General features: G+C 40.1%; 1 protein-coding gene across 1 annotated transcript in view; it reads right to left on the bottom strand.

The window, feature by feature from the left end:
- Window positions 1-19,800, bottom strand: part of gsg1l (gsg1-like) — a 44,029-nt gene extending 24,229 nt beyond the window's left edge. Inside the window, exons 1-2 of the mRNA XM_053338161.1 lie at window positions 19,512-19,800; window positions 2,915-2,962 (exon numbers count right to left, since the gene is read on the bottom strand). Coding sequence (XP_053194136.1) covers window positions 2,915-2,962; window positions 19,512-19,800 — 337 coding nt within the window. The remainder of the gene's footprint in view (window positions 1-2,914; window positions 2,963-19,511) is intronic.
- Window positions 19,801-24,765: the final 4,965 nt, after the last annotated feature.

Here is a 24,765-nt window from a genome sequence, read left to right as displayed (position 1 = left end):
TTGGTCTTCGTACGCTATTTTGACAATCACACCAAGCTATCGCAGAAGTCCAAGGTCTTCCTTTTGTTGGATAACAACGCTTCCCACGTCAGTTTTTTCAAGGAACATGGTATTGTGCTGTTGGCCTTTCCACATCACTGCACCCATTAGCTCTGGATGAAGACACACACAGGTATCAATGGTACAATCTATGACCTACCTGGCAGCCCTGATGACATCAAGTCATGGCTTCTGGCCCTACAATATGGACATTTTAAGTGAAAATGACTTCGCTGCAGCCTCTGTAACTGACAGAACCAACCACTTCTGCATTTGGCCCTGTTGAAGTCAGGTCCTTCCCAAAGGCTGGACAACGTAAGAGTTTTGCCAAGACAAGGAAGAAAAGCGCAAGTGCCATCCTCACAGACACAGGCAATAGAAAAAGAAGAAGAGAAGTGAAAAACTGACGCTCAGGGCCAAAAAGAAAGATCTTGAGTTCAAAGGAAAAGATAAATGAAATGAATCATTCCTCTGAGGATTGCCTTATGCAGTGAAGATTTTGCCTCCTCTGTCCCAGGGGAGAAATGGGTGAAGTATGTCTTCTGTAAGGGATGGGCATATGAATTGTGCACTGAAAAGTATGAACATTATATTTGTCATGACTGTGATAAACTTAAAAACTGCTTTGATTAATAACAAGGACACACAGGGTAAGTCTCAAGTCTCTTCACTGCATCCACGATTCCCTCACGTGTCTTACTCCCTCCCAACAAGGATGCACGGAGAGGCGCAAGGAGATTATAAAAGGAGAGAGGACACAAGGAAATATGTTTTTAGAGAAATGAGATGTCTTTCCCTCTGTAACATCATGTAAAGTGACGTCCGTTCCTGATTACGGTGGCAGCTGGATCAGTTGTCAGTCAGCTTTAACAGAGAAGAGACTTCTGATAGAGTTTGTGTCTTCACACATGTGCTAATACTAATAAAGGCTCACTGTTATCACTACCAGAGCAGCTGTGTTTTATCTCTGTAGCCTGTTACCTGTTTAACACCTGTGCATGAATAAAAAGCTGCATTCTGTATTCATGCTGTGTCCTGCTCAGAGGCAGAGGAGCCATTTCTACCGGCATAGTGCGTTATTATTTATTCATTATTTGCATCTGTATTTATTGATATTCTGATTGTGAGTTCATTATTTAATAACTCTGAATATGGCCAGGGTGTCTTTTGAACACTGGAAATTATTCATTAGGCTAAATGTTTCAGGGAAAATGGAAATTATGTAACTCACATCAAACCCAGCACTCAGGGACTTTCAGCCTCTCATGTGACTGAATGGAAATGCAAAATACAAATATGTTTAAAACGTGTTTCTTGCTGTTAGACATACTCTTCCTTATGTTAATTTTATCCATATCAACAGTTAAATTGGGGAAATAACAGATCATGAAAAGAATATTCCTTCTAATAAACGAAGATAGCTGTTTATGGTCCTTTGTGGTTCGTTGATCAGACCTACAATTAACACAATTTTTTAACTAGAAAACAAATAAAACATTTTAATCAGCTGCAGCATACAATCAATAACTACTTTCCAATCCAAGAAGGCATGTCAGCCAATAAAAGACTTCAATGAGCTCTTGTATATCCTCATGTAACGGCCTTCAAGATGGCGGACCAGAACAACTTCGGGTTTAAACGAAGATTGAGGAGTTTGGAAAGATCAAATAAGAGACTTTGGATGTACAGACAGATATTCAACGGGTCTTAAACAAAGTGCCATGTCTGTTAGTCACCACTAGGGGTAGAGTATGTGTAAATGACTGAAAGAATGATTGGGAGTGTCACTGACATTGCCGGTTATAGAAGGGATTCACATCTAAAGAAATAAATAAATAAACATAATAATACATTAATAAACAAATCAGTTCGCAGGGTAAAATCTTGCTCTAAGCACTTACTGCTGCCTATATATGGGCCTTTATAACACGTGTTTAAAAGAAGTGTTGACATTAACTTAATCCAGGATTCCCCCAGGGCTTTTATGCATGTGGGCCAATCCTTATAATCCATATAAGCACATTGTTAGTGTCTGTCATGTTTGGTCATTTTGGCCTTTTTAGTTTTTCAGGTTTCCCAGGAGTCCTGGAGCCGAGGAGCAAACTGTCAATCACAGCAGACATCAAGGCTATTATTTATTAATAAAGCAATAATTTACAAACAGACCATGAGCACATTTATTAGAAGGTCTGAATTTAGAGAGAGATCATAGTCATTAAATAAAAGTGTTATTAAATGATCAACTATTAATGTATTATTGATGGTTAATGTGGTTAAATCTGCTCCCCTAAACCGAAGTTATCATTAGTAACCAATTAAGCAGTTTTATGAGCATGTTTGTTTGCTCTGAGAACGTTTTTTACCCTCTTAAAAAACTTTTTACTTAACTAAATAATGTATAATGGTGAACAAATCTCCGGGAACAGTACACAGAACTGTAGAAACTAAATAATGAGAAGCTCTAGGAGCTTTTGTGACTTTTGTGACCACCTCTAACCTGAGAAGTCTGGCTAACAAATCAATGGTTCATTAACTAGTAGTCACTACACCGCCAAGCCTCATGATGCACTTGCACCATATATTAAAAAAAACATATTTTTATATATTTTTTCGTATAAATAAAGTAGCAGGTTTAGACAGATCCTTGAAGGTAAAAACAAATCTAGATGTGAAGCAAAAATGACATTAAAAATAACATTCCTCTTCTCTGAGGGTATATGTGGCTGAAACTTCTGTGGACTACAAACACTGACAGAGTCCTGAAAAGTGCAATATAACATATATTTTCCTTTTTCTCTTGGTTTCCCCTCGGCCTGACGAACAGGTGGGGAGCGGCAGGGAGTGGTGGCGATGCCTAATGACGGTCATTACTCACCTCTCTCCGACGCCGGGGCCAGATCAATGAAGCTCCGACACTTCTCACCTGAGAGAGAGAGAAAGGGGAGGTGAAGGGGATGAGGAAGAGAGGGATGTGAAGAGGAAAAGAAATGGGGAAAGGTGAGGAACACGAGGTGAAATGAGCTGGGAATGAAGCAGAGAGTGAGAATGAGAAAAAGGAGGAGGAGGAGGAGGAGGAGGGAGAGAAAAAAATAGGAGAGAAAGGAGCACGGTATGAGGTGATTAGTGAGAAGGAGGAAAGGTAAGGATGGAAATGAATGCATGATATGGAAAGACGCCAAGAGACAAGAGCATAAAATAAGTGTTAGCGTCAAGTCGATTTAAAAAGGATACAAGCTAATAATGCTGCAGTACAAAAACACACAATGACTCCTCAATGTCAGTCTACTGCTGTTCTTCATCCAACAACATTGTTTTTTTTAGTAGGGGTAGATAAATTTGTACTGTCAAGACGAGTTTGTCATTGTCACCTTTACTGACACTATATACTGAAGTACCAACATCTTCTTCTAGGACCTGCAATGAGAGGCTCACGTGACTGACAAGGATAGGCAAGCTAGTACTTTCTTTATGTTTGTGCCACATATAAAAAATATCTAAATACTACGCTATATTACAGATGCCTTTTGTCACGTTAGCCTGTTGGAGAAGCTAACATTTACGTTAGCTTGATAAAACCATGTGAAACAGATTAAATCCACACCAAAAACATGAAGCTTGTGTTGTTAGTGACACTGCCTTTAAAATCTACACACTATATTGAAATTAGAAAACATTACCCAGATAGGTGGGCCAAGTATGTTTCCTTATATGTGGGCCTCTTTAGGCTCACATCCGGATTAGTCATTGCCATACTTGCCATATTTCGGCCAAAGATGGGCCATATTCGTTTTGTGATATTTGGCCCAAATGTAGCATTTACTACATGGGCCAGTTTAGGTTCACGTCTGTTTTGTCCGGGCCAGAAGAATGCCTACAGTGCCGGATCATTGCCTCAAGTGGCCCACATTCGCATGCTATCTGGGTATTCTCCAGTATTTCTTAACTTCTTCTCACTCAGGATGAAAATGCAACACGGACATTAGTCCCAGGTGGGGAGAACATGGAAGTGGGGCACTGCTGGCCTTCTTCTGGCCTGGACAAAATGGATGTTAGCCTAAAAATGGCCCATATGTTAAATAGCAAATATGGCCTATATATATCCCAAAACAATGTGGACCTCTTTTAGTCTCTCTTTGGGATGTAGGCCAGTTCTGGTTCATCTGTTTTTCTTGGTTGACATTTGCCATTGCTGTGATTGCTTGAGACCCAGATCTGGTAAACGGGTGGACCGCTCAAGTGCCATCATTCTGCAAAGTGGGCCAGATGAAAGTGCTGAAAGTGTTGGATGTGGGTCTGATCTGGTCTTCATTGACAAACACAAAATCACCAAATACGTTAGCATAAAGTTGGCTCCTACTCTATTAGTTACGCACCTTGCCAATGTTTTAAAATGCTATTGTTTGCTACTGTACAAGTAGACTTTGGAAATGTTTATATCTGCTCAATAATACCTGAACATTTCACTCTTTGTGTGCTTTTTATTTTTATTTCACAAATAGCAGATATTTTACACAGATGATACTGTTAGCTTCTCATTCTGAGCAAAATATTGAGTTATATTAACCGTTAAAGTAGGAACCTATTATACTGGCAGAAAAGGTAGTTATGCACCTCACATCTCAGTACTCTCAATTAAAATGTTACTACAGACACATTTAAGTTGTAATTTATTGTTAAATATTGTGTTTTTTCTACATTGGCATTAAGCTGTGTCCTTTCTACTATCTCCAAACAGACAGTCGGATCAGTTAGTGGTCTTATTCTGGGCGACAGATCCAAAAATTAAAGATTTGAGGGAAAACTGGGATTGACTGGGATTGTAATACAGAAACGTCCAAATCTGATAAATTAGATGTCACATTTGCATGAATATTCACAATGAATATGTGATATTTTGGAGGGAGGATGGCTGCTACAAGTGTTCAGTACCACTCCGATCAGTTTGTCCAAACTAAACAGAAAGAATAAAAAAGCACGGCAGGTTTTTAACAAACGTCGTAACACCTAATATTAAAATCCTTAATAATAATAAGTTATTATAATAATAATAATAAGTCGTAGTTAGGCATTACCACAAACTTTAATGTGTTTCTCTCTTTACTATTGAGACTTTTATGGTTGTCTTTTGTTCTTCTTTACTTTTAGACAATCCATCAGGGATGTAAACAGCTAAAGGGTAAAAAGGTTATATAATATAATAATATAGGTATATATTGTTTGGATAAAGGAAACCTGCCAGAACTAAGAGAATCTGAGGCCATAATTTACTGGGAGGTATTTGCTTTTTTTCAATATACTTCAATACTTCAATATACCTATAGGGCAAAACAACCCTAAAACACATGAAAGGAATCAATAATCAACCCTCTGATCTGCAGCTCAATGCAGTGCTCGCTTTTCTTTGGTTTCTTTGGTTCATGTGTTATAAAAGGCCTCCTACTTAAAAATAAATGTGTTTTGACTGATGTAAATAAAATGGGAGCTTCATCCATCCATCTGTCTCTCTAATACACATATAGGGTAGAAAACAATATTGGCTAACAATCAGAGTTGGTATTAACAGTATACAATGTTTAAGTCTGCTCAGTGAAACTTAAATAGACATTTGTTTCTGTTATTTGTCGTACGTGGGATGAGTTCATGTTGTGTTTCACATGGAGCACTATCCTCTTTCATTACTTCATTTTTTTTCAGGCTGCAGACGGGTTGATCAGCGCCCCCGGTGAGACCCTGCAGGTCACAGATCAGCAGCCACAACACAAGCCATAACTCAGCCTCTGCAGTGTCACAAGCAGCAGGCAGGCCCATCCATAACCAGCCTGAACACCAACGCCCTCGCTCTGCACCCCACGCCCAAACAACTGATGAAGAGATGCACTTCCGGGTCCAATTTAAGTTTCAGACACAGAAATAGACCTGTATGTGTTCTATATTATCAAATATCTACATGATTATTATGATTGGGTGCTATTAAACTTCAAACAGTCGAACCTTCCTCTACAGCCGCAGACGGAGTATATCTACTCCAGAAAACTGGTTAAACCATAGACTCTATAAAAGAAATGGACGTAACATCCGTGACGTCACCCATTGGTTTGTGGACTGCTGCTCGGAAGACAATAGTTTCGAATCTGGACAGCGCCATCTTGAAAATTTTAGGTACATGCTGGGAAAAATAAAAACACAGATACTACTTATATGGGCATGAGGCGGAGCGGGGAGGTTGCTATGGTTGCGAGGGCTGGATCTCGAGGACATTGGTCAATCACCTGTCAATCACAACGTAGCCACGCCCTAATGCATACCCTGCTTTATCGTCAAATATAAAATCAGGGAGGCCAAAATGTCCCAAATGAACATCATACTGCATTGAAGAAGGCTTTAAACTAGTGATTGAGACCATGAACACATTTTGAAAACATTTACTGAGGTTAGAAATCAAGTGAGAAGTTGGTGAATTCTCCATTGACTTGTATAGAGACGGTCGCCCCCTGGTGGCCTTTTGATAGAATGCAGCTCTAAGTTACTTCCTGGTTGGCCTCATTTCTGAGGACCAGAACTCCCCGCCTGGTTAAACCTTAGTTTTTATGCTTTGAAGTGTAAAATTGTGTGTATTGATAAAAGCTAAAGGCAGCACAGTGTTATATAAATAGACTTAATGATGACGTACATGAAACGTGAGATTAAAATTTCCACTGGACCGAACGATTTATCAATTAATCAAGAAAATATGCAGCAGATTAATGAATAATGAAAATAAATGTTAGTTACTTACAAGCCTAAAAATAGAGGAAATATCTTCTATAACCTCTCTAATGGATGCTACAATATATGAATATATTACAAATAGTGTATTGGGGATAGAAATATTACAGTTAGGTGTTGCTACAGTCGCTCCATCCTCACCTAGTTGATAAAAGATTCATTCATTTTATAACAGAAGGTTATAGACTATAGTTGTAGTCCCTTTATGCTACTCACAAAAACAGGAATAATAAATAATAACTCATGAGAATAAAACTATTTTTATATTAGAGTGCAGAGGATGAATTGAGGATTCTTACAGCCTGAGGAAAGAAGCTGCTCAGTAGTCTGGTGGTACGACAGCAGCAGTGTGAGCAGGCTGATGCTGAGGTGGGTGTTGTCTTGTAGTATCCTTTGGGCTCTGTGCAGGAACCTCACCTCAATGATATCACTGATGCTCGGTAGATCTGGGTGGTTTTAATCAACCGCTGCAGGGCCTTCCTCTCTTGGCCCATGTACATGCCATGCTAATTTCAGCCTTCCATTTGTCCTCTGTAGAAAGTTAATGGGAACTTTGGGAACTTTTATGCCTGGCTGAGGTGTAAAAAAATGGTGTTCCTCAAATTAATACATTAAACAAACAGAAATGTCATGTTGTCCATTTTCCATCATTTGAGCTTTAACTATATTTAATGATGTTATTTCCTCATGTCCTCTTCCTCTTTAGTGGTTTAAAGGCTTCAACTGCAGAATTTGTGCCACCTGCTTTTTACCTCCTTAGATTCAAACAACAGTAATAAATTAAAACAAGCAATAATTCCCTTTTTGTCTTCTTTTTGCATGAAATTATGGAAATTCAGTTAAAATTTAAACGACATTTGGATGCAAACCTGGCTGGTGGGTTTCCCTCCTCTGGAGATCAGCTGTTGTTCATGTCCTGCCTGTCATGAGTCCCACTAAATCATATTTTCATGTGGCTTTTTGTTCTCATGCCATGTCAGTAAGGCCTTTATCAGACTGCCAGCCCAAATCAGTCTTTGGCATATCCAGATTGTATCCAGATTAAATTCTGGACAGCAAAAAGAAACACATGAAATGCAATTCTGAACAGATTTCTACAGATGTGTCTCAGTACAGATGCTCCAGTCGCTCAAATCGGATTTCAAAGTGTCTTTTTGTGTCACTGATGACATTAAATCCAGAGTGATGGAAATTGTCTGCTGGGGGGATGATGGATCTCCGTTTCTCATGCTGCCATGTTGGAAAGCTGCATCACCAATGTACATAGTTACTGACACCTACGTCGTTACCACAGCAACCCACGCAGATATGTTGGTGAGGTCTGGACACACAAATCCAATTTGATCACTTGCAACAAAAAGCCCTGTTTACACCTGCCATGAACATTGTTCATTGTTCAACATAAGACACATTGTTGTTAACACCTGTCTCTGTAATGCGTCTCCAGCTGACCACTTGTGTCCAGACGGTTTTTAGTGTGGACTAAAGAGCTAATAAAAGTAATGTATATGTTTGGGCTATTCCAACTCTTCAGGTTACTCTAACCATGTACACCTCTGCTCATTTTTTCGACTGCTGGCACTCTTCTACCAAAACAACTGCCGCATACTGCATTAAGGACGTATTTGCTGCAAAAGAAATGTGTAGTCAAATGTTTCCCACACCACCTTGGCAAGTGGTTTAAGTGATCAAATCACAATGTGTCTCGGAGGTGGTTTAAACTTGTATATAGCGCTGTCCACTTGTGATCGGACCACGCAAAATGTATGTTAATGCCAGTCGTAAACAGGGTCTAACAGTCTGCCCCTCCCTCTTGCCAGGCAATGACATCAATCCCTTCACCTGGTTTTCCCCACACATCTCCTCACCTGCAGCTCATTCCCTCATTAGTCCCTCAGCATATATAAAAGTCCACTTTCCTTAGTTCCAGATTGTCCTGTGTGTGTTTCACCAAGCTTACAATCGTTATTTATTCCTGATTTGCCCCTGCTTGCCCCTTGCTGGATTTGTTTGCCTGATCTGATTTTGACCTTTCCTGTTAAAACTAAGTAAACTGAACTCTCCTTGCAACTTTGTCCGTCTCCTTGTTGTGTTTTTGGGTTCAATCCTGCTGGTACCGGTGAACATTACACTGTATGTCATCTGATAATCCTGTTTGTTCCACCCTTGACATCAACCAAGTCATCCATCTTGTTCACTATAGGTGCCAACTGAAATAACTGTATAAAAAAACATGATAATGTAGCATGCTTTTTGGGCAAATACTGCAAAGGAAAAACTCATCTGAGGTCATTATAATTCATCTTTGTCCAAGGTTAAAAACTCTAGGGAAGTGAAGAGAGAGAGATGAGGCAACAAATGTGTTCATGCTGCAGTGAAAATCTGCCACAGCCAAAAAGGTGAGCAGCACAGCGTCTGATTAGGACATGAATCTAAAATGTAATTAAAGATTGAGCGGGCTTGTCTGTGACCTGACGACAGGACTAACTAACAGCACAATCAGTATTCTTATGCCTTCCTACTGCGCACAGGCGGCAACGCTCGAAAATGTCAATTAACCAGAAAATCCCTATCACCGCGCTCCCAGCCTATCAGGTTATATGAGAAGAGATTTATTTAAAGAGGCTTCAGGTGGTTCCAAATTTCTTTTCTCGTATTTTCACTTTTCAATCCCTGCTCTCACTGTCTCAGCAGTCTTTCATTACCCCCCCCCCCCCCCCCCCCGTGCAGCCAGCAGCTCTGCATTCTGTTTAATCAGTGATCCCATGTCATTCGGGGCTAATTGCAGCTGTAATGAGTATGAATGGTTTTGTGAAACGGCAGCTAACGTACCATTACTTCTACAGTTGTGACTCTGTCTGCATTAGTCAGCCGTATCTGCCAGGTGCAGATCAGACAGGTGAGAGAAAAAAGTGTTTGTTACGACTTGTTTTTATTTCAAAGGAGCCCAGATTAATAGATGGAATATACCTCAATTTATTCCCAAACAAATCTACTAACCCAAGAATTGACTCTGACTTTGTCCACACTTTATCTGACCTGGACCTGCAGAGATCAGACTACATAATATATTTAGTCAGTCATGAATTCTTGCCCTGATTTGGCCAACAGACCCCATCAGACCAGCTTACCCACCACGACTGACAGAGGTGACGGGTAAATCAGAGACCAATTTAATTGTTCCACCTGACAGCACCGACAACTTAATTCTGTATGTAATCTGTGTTTTTGAGTGAAAGTGACTTGAGTCCTCCTTTTCAGGTGGACTCAGTCAGCAGTTCAAATGAATGTGTAGCAGGTAATATCTCTTTACACAGTTGAAGACAAATATAAGCTACTTTTCTTCAATGTCAGAAACATAAAGAAAAAATCTTTTGTGGCAACACCATGACACACAACACAGAATAAAACAAACTGTCACACAAAGTCTGTAAGATTGGGGCATAATCGGGCTGATGTCCTGTAGTCTGAATTCAGCATTGAAAAACTGCAGCACTTTTGTTTGAAGGTGGCAGTCCAGCGCCCCCTGGTTTTATATTAAATTTGGTTCCATCATCAACTTACAGAGCTGGAGATTTGCAGTATTGTCATACAGCAAATCAAATCTTTGCATGAAGCAATAACGTGCCGTTTTATCATTGGCAGAGTGGACGGTCACCCTGAGCCTGATTGCATCCTGTTACACAACACAAGCTCCTTCTTATCTACCTTTCAAGCATGGACACACATCTTGTTCTGCACCTTAGCTTGTTGATCGTAAACGCACTTGCAAACGTCACTTCGGACTTGTTAGATGATGGTTTGGTGGTTGCTCTTCAAAATCCCTGTTAGCAACACGCTGTCTGTCCATGAATTATAGCTGCAGCAGTTTGTTTACTTTGTCTCCCTTCATACAGTGTAACACCAGCAGCCTGCAGGCTAAAGTCAATCAACCCCAAAAGCTTGTTGACAGTATTTTTGATTGCAAAGCAGGATGATTAAATGTGATCTCCGTTTGATTCAATTGCATGAATTTCATAAAACTTTGAAAGGAAAGAAATCAATATCAAATACACATTTTTAAGAACTAAGAATTGGGCGCTGAAAGGTGAACACAGTGTAGTTACTTTGAGGACGAAAAGTGAACTTTGTGCAAACTAAAGCCTCTTCTGTTCTCATTACTGCCTTTCAGACCTCCTCACAGTATCAAGCTTAGCTGCTTACGAGCATCTTCATCAGTCTTGCCAGATTGTGGTGATGTAATGAACTGAGTAAGCCTCACTGACAGCATGAGTGTTTATTAATTTAACCTCTAATTGCCCAAGTGGCCTTCTCTCTCTTCCTATCTGGATACAGATGTGACAGCAGCAGGGTAAAGGATAACGCAAAAGATTTGCAGATTCATCATCAGTCAATTCGTGATAAACAAAGGTTCAAAGGTTCAAGGAAGTCAGGACCTGGACAGAATCAGACTTCTACATCATGGCGCCTTAGGGTTGAAAGAGAGACGGAAGATGTATGAACTAAATAACAGTAAAATGCTGCTACAATACTGGCTATAGATTCATTGCAGTGTCACAGTATGAGACTGATAGAAACAGATTAAATATGTTTTATGACTGAAATAAAAACAGCTACAAATGTTAGTCTAACTAGTAGAAAGACTATGGGTACAGTGAGTCAGCTCAGTATGATATTAGGATTATTATTAATAACTGCAATAACTGGTATGTTTTTCCTGAATGAGCCAAGACACACTTGAAGAAAAGAAGTCTTTGTCAGTCGTCATTAAATGTAATTAAACACAATGTAAATTATATTTGTTTTAATGCAAAGTATTTTAAAGCTCACACAGCCAACTCACACACAAATTATTCCCATTTCTACTCTGTAAAACATCCACAAACTGACTTCCCAGCATGCACTGTTTGGGACTTAAAACACTCAAGTCTCTTTGGTTTGGTCTTTTCATAGTAATGGAAACAATGCAAACCACGACAGAGGTTAATATCAAATTCAGTCCCTACACCTGTTCACTTCTAATTTAACACAGTAACTGAGAGCAGCTTTGCATGTTGACTTTGTGCTGACTCTGCACAACTACAAGTTATTAGTTCAATGAAAAACAGACTCTTCAAACTGTAAAGAAGAAGCAAACCTGACTGTAACTTTTTGTCAGCATGACTAAACAGTTAAATTCAGATTCAACTCAGTGCCTTTCAGTTTATTGAACATACGTCTACTTGGGTTAACCTGTCACAGTGTTTCATTCTCACAACTCTTTGAACTAATTAATCAACCTAAGTTCAATTAACTCACATTTTAAAGCAGCAGGGGAACTTCCATTTTTAATCCTTACGTACTGTTAATATTCTACACCCTCGCAGTATGTTCTGGGTCAATTTTGATCCAGTCTAAGAATCTCTCCCTCATACCAAAGTTTGAACCACAGATGTGTTTAGAAAGCATCAATAGTCGATCTGACTGATCAATAAATGTGATTAAACCTTGATTCACGTTTCAGAGAGCAGAGAGGATGTATTTTTTTAGGTTTTACACCACTAAACATCTCCTATCACACAATATCATGTCCTATTTTACCTCAGACATGAAAATATAAGATAGCATTAACTATTTAAATGTATTTTATCAAAACTTGATCTTTATGGAAGTGTGGAGTTTATTGTATAACCATTAAAGCCATCAGTCTTCACTGCTACATAATAAAAAGAAATCCTCATAATTTCTATCTTATTAAAACTATTAACTATTCCTTACACTAAAAGACATGTCAATAGATACGGAGATAATTTGACCCAGAACAGACTCAATGGACAAAAATATAACATTTCAAATACTTTCATTTTTGTGCATTTTGGGCAAAAATATCAAATTTCAGCTGTTTTTACAGCTGGAAAATATCAAAATGGGTGAAATGTGACCCAAATTAGCTGAAGGCATACCATCTATCCTACGTGATGTAAAAGCAACATTAGCAAAACCTTTTCAGGCATCTAACCTCCTTAATTTCTGTCACAGCGCTGATGATAATAGCTGTAATTTACTTCAGGTCCTTTTTAATATTAACTACTGACACTGTGCAAGTCATCATGAGCTGATTACCAACAGCAGGACTTTAAACTCTGCTGTGTTTTTGGCTGGATTTCAACAGCAGGACCAGCGCTTTAAATGCAAATGTCTACCTCTGATTGACTGAGTGATGAAGTTGCATCATTAGTCAGATGAGTGTTGCCACTTCCTTTAGCATTTCACACACAGTCCAGCCATATGCTATTTTACATATTACCCAATAATAAATTGGGTTTAACATTAAAACTTTTTTTCTTGAGACTCAAATGTAAAAGGAAGCCCAAAGCTCTCAAGATCCTTTATATTCAAGCTCAAAACACTTATTTTCTATTTTACTAATTCAGACATTCACTTCTCATAAAAGCAATAATTAAACTGTCTAGGTGCGACTTAAATAAATAAAGACTAGTGCAGCTTCTTCAGGGTTTACTCAGCAAACTTACTTGAGCGCTCACAGGTGTGATAGGTACATATGGGTCACATCTTTCATAAAAGTCATTTCAGTGTGTGGTGGTTAATTTTCACCTCAGATATTCATGCAACACCTAGACCACCTGATCTCATATACTGACTGTGCACTGAACGTTTAAGACATACTGAGCTCTGAAAGCTGATTGAAATCCAGAACAGTTAGTCGTGTTCTGATTAGAAGTTAATGAATGTTAATTAGTGATGGCTGGTGGCTCTGTGTGTCTATCATCTCCTCAGGATGTGCTGCCACCGCTCTCTCATCCTCTCACTCGTCCTTTAGATCAAACATTAGAGGTGTTGCTTTTTTTTGTCCTATTTAAAAGGCAAACCTTAACGGAGAAAGTCACAGGAGAAGGAGATGAAGATGGATGAATGAAAGATGGAGGGAGTCACACAGTAAAAATGTTAATTAACATTACTCTCTGTTCAGTGACATCAAAACTATCTTTATCCTGCAGGGCCATCAAGATATACACTGCAGAAGGTTGAGACCAATTAGACTGAGAAGAAATGCTATTCTTAATAAAGCGACTGGGATTGTCACTAAAATGGGAATAGCTGGCTTACCTTAAAAGGTCAGTCCACCTTAAGCAAACCTGGTCTGGTAAGGCTAACCCATTCTTGCTAACTTTGGCGCTAACCCCTTTCACTTTAGAGAACTTGTCTTAGGCAGGCGGGGAGTTCTGGTCCTCTGAAAAGAAGCCAACGCGGAAGTAACTTAGAGCTGCATTCTATCAAAAGGCCACCAGGGGGCGACCGTCTCTATACAAGTCAATGGAGAATTCATCAACTTCTCACTTGATTTCTAACCTCAGTAAACGTTTTCAAAATGTGTTTATGGTCTCAATCGCTAGTTTAAAGCCTTCTTCAATGCAGTATGATGTTCATTTGGGACATTTTGGCCTCCCTGATTTTATATGTGACGATAAAGCAGGTATGCATTAGGGCGTGGCTACGTCCTGATTGACAGGTTGATTGACCAATGTCCTCGAGATCCAGCTCTCGCAACCATAGCAACCTCCCCGCTCCGCCCATGGCTCCGCCTCATGCCCATATAAGTAGAATCCGTGTTTTTATTTTTCCCAGCATGCACCTGAAATTTTCAAGATGGCGCTGGCCAGATTAGAAACTCTTGGCTTCCGAGCAGCAGTCCACAAACCAATGGGTGACATCACGGATGTTACGTCCATTTCTTTTATACAGTCTTTGGTCACTGCCACACTAAAACACCTTTACTGCTAACGTCATACCACACTGAACAAGTTGAGAGCAGAGTTTACGTTAGCTAGCCCATCAGCCAAAATTTCTGAGGAAAAATATGCCGATAGCCAAATAAATAAATAAATTTACAGCATCTTAGATAGCCAAATATTGTGTGACCTAAAGTATGTAGCCAAGAAAATTAAATATAAACGTATATATTATGCAGAAGTTTGATTTTACCTCCACTGTTAACCAGTGAATCTTTTAATGTCTTGTTTGGTCCTGTGATTAAACGTGGCACAAGATTCAAAAGCTGGCGCAAACTCCAGCAGCAGCAACACGGCTAAGCTAACGTTACGTCCAGCATTGGTACAGTGAAACAAATGGACCAATAGGAGGTTTAAGGGACAGGAGCTAAAACGGCTTGTTTCACACAGAGGCTGAACTGAGGAGCTGCGTGACGGAAAATAAGGAGTTTTTAACTGGAAACGATGCAAATATATTCCAGTAGAGACACAGAATATTTCCACTTCAAACTTAATCCCAATTCCATACTATATCCCAATTGTATACACTGCATATCATATACAACTCTTCATATTTTACTCTTTTTACAGTCAGTATAGTAGAAAGTATAGCAGGAAAGATGTAATACATGTGCTGTGCAAAGTAAATCAACCTCAGAATGCATTTCACACTCACTTTTCTCACTTCTCCACTGTGAATACACTGCATACCTGCTTAGAATGAGTATTTCCTGTAGTCTGGATTTGGGACACAGCTTCAGTATTTCTTTTTTAACCAAAACTTTAGTCTCACAGGACAGAGCTGAAATATACAGCCTACTTAAATAAGCCTAAAAAACAACAACAAATAAACTATGTATATTGGCTTCATTGATTCAAACTGCATGTCTGTATTTCTAACAGCCACCATCATACATTTTGAATTTGTTCAAATCATTTCGAAAACAGATTCATGAATAAAACATCGAGCTGAGCAGGAAATCCACCATATTTTCTCCTCGGGGGGCGTTTTCATGTAGAGTTCTTACTCAAAAAAAAAAAAAAAAAAAATGTCAGCAGCATGAACACACACACACACACACACACACACACACACACACACACACACACACACACCAGCAGAGAGATTAAAGATAAACCAACAATATCGATATGATCAGACAGATATTACAGCTCTGTTGCTAAGCTACGTTAGCTGGCTGCTGGTTTTAGTTCATATTTAGCATATGGACATGAGTGTGGTGACACTTCTTCTAATTAAACAACACTGCAAGAAAGTAAAGTGTATTTCCAAAGATGTTCAACTTGAATGATGAAGTGTGAAGGAGTCAATCAGGCACAGTGGGTTCCTGCCAATGAGGTAAAACAAGTGAAAACACCTGTGTGGAGTCTTTAAAGATGATAAAGTCACTGGATCGCACATATTTTTCATGATCCTCTTCCCAGAAATATCAAGTTTAAGTGTTTAATATTTCTTTCACCCAGTTGCTACGATTTATGCCCCAATTCAAACTCTTTCTCAGCGTCAGATCTGAACACAAAGACGACATAAACATGTTTTTAGATTGAATGAGACTCACACGTTCCACAGATATCACTATAGCTGATGTCCGTTATGAATAAACCTTAAATTCATAAATAAATCATTTAAAAAGTCACTCCAAACAGGGACTGATAACCGCTAGTTCGGCACACTTTTAATGGGTGGCGATTTGCCAAAATGTAAAAAAATTGTAGCTCATATATAACTGAGATGGAGAGTATTTACACTTACAACACATCAATGCAGCTGTCTACATTACAGTTCGTATTGCACTTGGACTATATTTAGTTTTCCCGCCATTTAAAGCGTGTAATTGAACTCATTGTGAGTTAAGCTTAAGCAGCGACAACCATATTTTTGAGGCTGAAGTACATTAAAGTGCCACCGACGGCTGCAAGATGCTCCGACAACTTAACTCCTCTATGGAAATACTGAGTTAATCATCATTTCCAACGAGTCATTGTGGTCTCAATCTCTAAATTCTGGCCCTCTAATAAGTATGCTGCTAGTCATTTTGGGAAATGATTGCTCCATTTAATAAGATTTGAAAACTTACATTAGCGTTGATTGACAGTTGACTCACCTGCTGCTCTCTCCGGCTCCAGGACTCACACTGAGGCGGATTATAGTCGCGGAAAGTTAAAGTTACTTGATTACAGTACCTGCCATGTTAGCACAATTTGGTTAAAGTAGCTAACGTTAGTTTGTTTCCAAAGTAGCGGGGCATGTTCGAGAGCGTTAAAGGCAACAGGCTCACTCCTCGTTTGGAATCTCCTGGCTCCAAACGGAGAAGATGGCGCCGACCATGCGCTACAACTCTGTGCTTCACATCACACCTCGCTACATTCATTTATATTTACAGTGTCGGTGGTGCTAATAACTCCCCCTCCCCCGGTGGAAAAGTTTTTTTGGTGTTTTTAATGTGGTAAAATGTGCCTATATGTGCTCATGTTGCTGGGGGTTTTTTTTTTCCCGTTCCCAGACTGTACTCAAGAGAGCACAGTCTGGGTGCTGCTTTTTTTTATCCCCCTCTCTCCTCGTTTTTCTTTCCCCTCTTTCCCCCTCCGTCCTTGCTCAGTCATCCAGTTCTGTCTTGTTATGTATTGTATGTTGTATATGTACGGACGGGTGATTGCTGTAATTTCGCTGTACTCGTATACTTGTACTTGTTATAGTGACAAATAAAGCTATTCTAACTGCTAATAATAACTGCTCCACCTTAAAGGTCAGCCCATGTTAAGTGAGCCTGGTAATGTTAGGCTAACCCATTGTTGCTAACCACCTTCACTTTTCCAGCAGTTGGAGAAAGATGGTTTTGAGAAACTGAATCATTTATTAACCGACATACTGCAGTCTGTGCTGTACATGTGCAGCCAGACTGTCAACTTACTGCTAAGTTTGCCTCACATTTCTGCTGCTCGCTCTACATTACACTCTATATCCTGCCCTAAAGATGCTACACTACTCTTATAACAGTATCCACAAGTAGGAGATGTCCTCTGAAGAATGAGAAGAGGAGGGACTTTGGGATTTGATGCACTAGTCGATGACATTTAAAACTAAGACCATGATAACGTAGGATGTATGCAAGTAAAAATCATCAGTGGCCCTTTGATATTAAGGCTCATGTGAAGCTTTAGCAGCGGTGCTCACAATGTAGAAGAAAAACAGGATACTAAATGTCAGCACAAGTTTAAAACCGCTTTAAACTCCTGTATCTGCCTTCAAGATGGGATCCAAAACAGAACACACACAGCTTTAATTTATGTCTCACACACACAAACGCACAGTTTCTCACATCCTTCAGGCCTCTCTGTCTCTCTCTCTGTCTTGCTAAGCTGTTTATTTACTCTCACACGCTGCCAAAACACGTCTAAACACACAAAAACATCTGATGTCTGATGTATTATTCTCACTCATTCACCATCAGTCTCTTGTCCTCAGAGAAGCTACTGATTCTGTTTTTTTTTAAAGCCTCCACCAGAAGACAAATGGTGAGCTTCATCCTCCTCAGAGAGACAAAGAAAACACTTACAATGCTTTTCCTTCTGTCTGATTCTCTTCAAGATCTTAATGTAGACATAACTTATAAACTATCAAAGAGCAACAGACAGTAAAGGGGAAGTCAGAAAGTATTGGTAGACTGTCTTCGTGAGATTTGTTGTCAATAAACAAAAATATAAACCAGTGTTATCCTTTTTTAATTAAAAACTAATTAAAGTTGTAACTAAGGTTGCAACTAAAAGTCATCATCACCATCAATCAATTTGCTTTTTATCCATAAAATCTTCAGAAAAATCACAATTCACAACATCCAAAGAGTCCAAGGTGAAGTCTTCATGTATTGTTTTATTTGACCAACAGTCCAAAACCTCCAAAAAAATAAAAAAATAAATAAAATCCATTTACTAAAATATAAGTGAAGGAGAGCAGCAGATCATCACATCTGAGAAGCTGTGACGAGGCTTTTTTTGTTTGTTTGTTTTTGCTTGAAAAATAAACCACTTAATTTTCTGTCACCAATCAACTTTTCTTTTAAGCTTTAAAGCCAACAGTTTCAATCTCATAACATTTCTCTGCAAGGGAGCTGTTTTATATTCCAAGGAGACTCAGTTACACACGGTGCTCACCCAGTACGCATTAAACACAGCACGTCAACCTCTCAAACCCTGAAGCAACATCCTGAATATGTTTACCACAGATGTTAAAAACTGAATAAATATGAAGAGCACGCTGAAATAATCGCAAGTTAACGCACGGAGGAGGTTTAAAATGTTTGCATGTGTAAAAATGACCATTTACTGAACCGTGTAGAAACAAACTAAACTTCTACTGATACACTAGCTGTTGATATTTGCTCATGCAGGCGAAATAATCAAAGTAAATCATTTATCAGCTATTTAAGAGCCACATCTGATCCTAAATGTGGTCACGTAGGGAGGGGAGTAATTGCCCCCTCTTCCACTTTCAAATTCGTTTATTATTATTATTATTTTTTATATACCACACAGCGTCATCTATTCCTGCATATGATCTAAAGTTATGAAACAAAAACAGTTCAATCTACTTTTATTGCTTTGTTAACAAATAGAATAAAACTTTCACAATTCTGAAACTGTGTTTTTAAAGAGACTTTGGCCTCTCTGAGATCATCCAGGACGTATTTGACCACTTTCCGGCAGAATATATAATTATGACCAACTTAATTATTTCCTGGATTTCGTATCACCATAGATATAAAATAAAATGGGCTACAGGACCCCTTGCATGTGGGCGATAATTGTATCACTTTTGGACTTATTCTCTGTGTCTTTTAGTGTCTTTAACTACAAAATCAGCCCAGAACTCGCTTTATTTTTTAAGGAAAAGACTCCCTGGATGGATGCTGCACCCACCTGCCCCGTGGATGTTCTCCTCGCAGGAGTACCAGATGCCGGTGTGAAAGCGGCGGAACAAGAATCGGTCGTCCCCGGTCTCCCAGCTGTAGTGCACCTTGTTCTGGTCCGTCTCGTTCACGCCGTAGTCGATGCAGTTGTGGCGCCGCTGCTTGCTGCAGTTGGGTTTGGGGACCCGCTGCGTGCCCTCGCACCAGTACGTGGTGATGAAGGCGGTGGTGGAGAAGAACAGGGCCACCAGGTTCAGACCCACCGACAGCAGCGCGCGACATTTACGGGTCGTCTTCATGATCTCAGCGCGAGGAAAAGTTCATCCAAGGAAAAGGAAGGCGCAAACAAGAGAGAGGCAGGACAGAGGAGGCATCTCTCTCTCTCTCTCTCTCTCTCTCTCTCTCTCTCTCTGTCCTCCTCTTTCTGCCAGTTTGTCCTCAGAGCGCAGAGGAGTGACAGGTGGTCCGGATCCTCTGAGGGGACACGAGACAGACAGACAGAGAGAGAGAGAGAGAGAGAGAGAGAGAGACGTAAATTATAAATATGGACTTCCATCTACTACAGCAGTCACATCTGAAACCCTCCAGCAGCCTCACCGACACAAGACTGCTGACTGTCAGAGAGCAGGACGAGATGCTGAGAGCTCTCTCTCTCTCTCTCTCTCTCTCTCTCACACTCTCTCTCTCTGTCTCTCTCTCTCTCTCTCTCTCTCTCTCAAGTGGTTGTCTGATTGAGTAGCAGTTGTATGTGATGGCTGTTAGGTGTATCTGTTTTATTAAAGGATGGCAAAAGTCAAAGTCTCTCTCTCACTCTCCCTCCTCTCCTCCCCCTCTCTCTTTCTCTCTCTCCCTGTCTCTGTCTCTCTCTCTCTCTACCCCCCCCCCCCCCTCTCTCTCTCTCTCTCTCCGGTTCCTCGTGCGTCATTACTGTGACCGGACGCAAAAGCAGGATAAAGACCCAGAGAGCTCACCTCCTCCAGGGCTGCAACTTTCATTATCAATTATTGTCTTCATTAATTCCAAATATCCAAAGATATTCAGATTCCTGTGATATGAGATTCTTTTGAGAAGCCGGGACGAGAGAAAATGTTAAAGTTGTAGATTAAATTTAAAGTACAGAAGTTAATGAGAAAACTGTAAAAAGCTCAAATTTGTCCTTTAAAAAGCTCCACTTTCTGACACACTCCATGATACTTGTGCTGTCTTTTTTGCGGCCTTTTAATCCATCATGCCGAGTCCTAAATTGACTGTTTGAGCACTTAACTTTCAGAAAATGGCTGCAAGAGGATCCATTTATAGTCTGAAGAGAAAAGTTAGTTATGATGTTACGTTCTCACTTTTCTAACTTACAACCAAACCAAAAACTTGGTAGGCTTTGTTTAACCCTCCTGTTGTGCTCAGGTCAAGGAAGGGATAAGGAAGGAAGAAGGAAAGGAGTGAGGGAGGGTGGAAGGAAAGAAGGGAGGAAGGAAGGTAAGGAGGAAAAGAGGAAGGGAGGATGGGAGGAAGGAAGGAGGGAGGGAGGGAGGACGGGAGGAAGGAAGGAAGGAAAGGAGTAAGGAGGAAAAGAGGAAGGAAGGAAGGAAGGAAAGGAGTAAGAAGGAAAAGAAGAAGGAAGGAAAGGAGTAAGGAGGAAAAGAGGAAGGAAGGAAAAGAGTAAGGACGGAGGGAGGAAGCAATGAGTGAGGAAAGAAATATGGAAGGAGGAGGGAGCAAATAAAGAGGGAGGAAGGAAGGTAAGGAGGAAAAGAGGAAGGAAATAAGGAAGAAAAGAAGGGAGGAAGGAAAGGAGTAAGGAGGGAGGATGGGAGGAAGGAAGGAAAGGAGTAAGGAGGAAAAGAGGAAGGAAGGAAGGAAAGGAGTAAGGAGGGAGGGAGGAAGCAATGAAGGATGGAAGGAAGTGAGGAAAGAAATATGGAAGGAGGAGGGAGCAAAAAAAGAGGGAGGAAGGAAGGAACAGTCAAAAGAGAGGAGGGTCAATTTGACCCGGGAGGACGACAGGAGGGTTAAAAGGTGCTATAACATACTTTTTTGTGATTTTTCTGTTATTTATAAATTAAATTTGATGTTGCATTCACTGTTTTTCTGAATCATTTCTCATGTGTTTCCTGTCTGAACAACTGAAAAGTCCTAAAGTGCCTGTGCAGAGTTAACAAACTATTGAGAATATCAAATATATGACTTAAAGACAGGAGTATCTTCCAGCGTCTCAAAGTAAAACGATTAAATTCAACAAGCCAGTCACGTTTCCTTCCATTAAATCAAGCTCTCAAGAAGGGAATGAAAGCGTTAATTCAGAAAAAGAGGAAAATTATGTTATTTTTTCACTTATCTATATTTTCCACACTGAATGCAATGCGCTTTCATAAAAACTTGACTTGAAACTAGAAACCACAGACTGTACAAAAAGAAATGGACGTAACATCCGTGACATCACCCATTGGTTTGTGGACTGCTGCTCGGAAGCCAATAGTTTCGAATCTAGGCAGCGCCATCTTGAACATTTCAGGTGCATGCTGGGAAAAATAAAAACATGGATTCTACTTATATGGGCATGAGGCGTAGCCATGGGCGGAGCGGGGAGGTTGCTATGGTTACGAGGGCTGGATCTCGAGGACATTGGTCAATCAACCTGTCAATCAGGACGTAGCCACGCCCTAATGCATACCCTGCTTTATCGTCACATATAAAATCAGGGAGGCCAAAATGTCCCAAATGAACATCATACTGCATTGAAGAAGGCTTTAAACTAGCGATTGAGACCATAAACACATTTTGAAAACGTTTACTGAGGTTAGAAATCAAGTGAGAAGTTGGTGAATTCTCCATTGACTTGTATAGAGACGGTCGCCCCCTGGTGGCCTTTTGATAGAATGCATTTCTAAGTTACTTCCGCGTTGGCCTCATTTCAGAGAACAGGAACTCCCCGCCTGGTAGAAATGCTACAATTCAAAAATCAAACGATGCATGTTTTGGGAGCTGTCTGTGCCTTAGCCTCGGTTGCTACGGTGGTTGCTAAGGTGTTTCCACGGCCGCTCTTAAAGAGACAGGAGCTAAAACGGCCTGTTAATGGACAGAGGCTGAACTGAAGGGTTGCATAAAGGACCAGTACAAGATAAATAAGAGGTTTAAAACTTTCCTTTTTTTGTTTTGTTTGTTAAAGCTTATAATGAAGGCCAGGCTTGGACTTCCCATGATGCACTGAGCTCTCTCCTCTTCTCCTCCTCCTCCTCCTCTCCATCTGCACGCATTCATATATCATTATTATTGTTACTAACTTGGCTTCTCAGCTCGTAGTTTTGTGCCTTCTCAGCTCGTAGGAGACTGACTGCTGTCCAGCTTGACGCCCACCTGCTGCTATAATAATAAGTCATATTTCTATTATTATTATAAATTGTTATTATTGTTATTGTGCTTCTCTCTTTCTCCCTCCTTCTTTCCCACTCAACCCAACCGGTCAAGGCAGATGGACGCCTACTTAGAGCCTGGTTCTGTTTGAGGTTTCTTTCCTTTTAAAGGGGAGTTTTTCCTCGCTGCTGCCGCCAAGTGCTGCTCATGGGGGAAAGGTGGATCTCTTTAAATTAAATTAAAAAGTGCCTTGAGAGACCTGCTGTTGTGATTTGGACTTGAAATTGACTTAAGTGGGAGTTTTTGACTTTAACTCATGCAAAGATATTCCAGTAGAGCCTCTAGAATATAAATATTTCAATCAGCCAATCAAACTTTATTTATATAGCAGCTTTCATATGTAGATTAATGTAGTCACAGTTGATTGATAAGCTGATAATAAGAAAATAATAAATGACAACGTGAAGAAAAAGAACAAAAACGATGAACATGCCAGAGGAAATAAGAGATGAGATTTAGTATTTGTATTAAAATTCTTCAATAAAAAAAGAGAAAATAAATTTAAAGAAAGAGAAAAAGAGTAAAAACTAGGTTGAAAAAAAGATTGAAAAGACAAATAAAAGCACAGAGGAATTAAAATAACAAGAAAATGATAACAAGATAATATTATAGAATGATAGAAATAATAAAATAACATAAAATATAAAATGTAAGCCTGGAAATGAGAAGAATATTTCCCCTTTAAATCCTACTGTCAGCCAAGCAAAGAGCAGATACTTTGCCTCATATCTATTAGAACTGCTGCAGCTTCACTTAAACGTCATGGCCCGTTCTTCATCCCTTTGTAAAGACGAGTTCTTCGGGTCCGCAGATCTCACCCCCCCCCCCCCCCCTCACTCCCCCCTCCCCTCATCCTCCATGACAGACCTCTCTGTTGTTTGTTTTTCCAGGTGCGACATGCTCGATGAATATGTAGAAAGCAGCCGGCCCTCTTATCGATCGGCAGGCAGAGAGCTCACATCTGCAGGCAGGAAAATCGGCAGTGACAAGGCCGAGCCGCCCCCCCCCCCCCGCACCAATCCATCACCTCTGATTTTTATGGCCCCCACCTCCAGATCAATACAGCTGCATATATATATATATATATATATATATATATAAATAAATATCTGTGTGTGTGTGTGTGTGTGTGTGTGTGTGTGATGTATGGCCGCTCCGGTCTGATTCAGAGTGACAAAGCACCTCAGGAGAGTCAATAAACGGAGCAGAAAACGGTGCGTTGATGAATGTGTGATAACGCTGTTGGTTTTTATCTGAAGTCAAACACTTCAAATGTTAACGCTCGGGACGTGAAATGTCTCCGATCTTCTTCAGGCTCGTCGTTCGTAACCCATTGAAGTGGGTGAAAAAGGTCTAACACAGAATTGGGTGATAATTTATACTTTATACTTTATAAACAGTCCAAACCAGGTTAAGTTTGACCTGGTTAACATCTACACATAAGTCCAAACACATCAGCACACAAGGAACAGCTGATCGTGAGCTCCTCGGTTCTTCTCTTTTACGTTTTAGTCTCTGGATCAAATACATGGTCGGTGTTGTGCGTGTGCATCCAAAGCTTGTGTCTAAATTAACAGCGTAATACAAACACTAGTGTGCAGACGTGGTGGGACAGCTGTAAGCCAGGTGAGGTCTTTGAATATAAAAAAAATGGACGTAACATCCGTGACGTCACCCATTGGTTTGTGGACTGCTGCTCGGAAGCCAATAGTTTCCAATCTAGGCAGCGGCCATCTTGAAAATTTCAGGTGCATGCTGGGAAAAATAAAAACACGGATTCTACTTATATGGGTATGAGGCGGGGGCCATGGGCGGAGCGGGGAGGTTGCTATGGTTGCGAGGGCTGGATCTCGAGG

Source organism: Scomber japonicus, chromosome 18, assembly GCF_027409825.1.
Source record: "Scomber japonicus isolate fScoJap1 chromosome 18, fScoJap1.pri, whole genome shotgun sequence".
NCBI lineage: Eukaryota > Metazoa > Chordata > Actinopteri > Scombriformes > Scombridae > Scomber > Scomber japonicus.
This window is presented reverse-complemented; position numbering and strand designations above follow the sequence as displayed.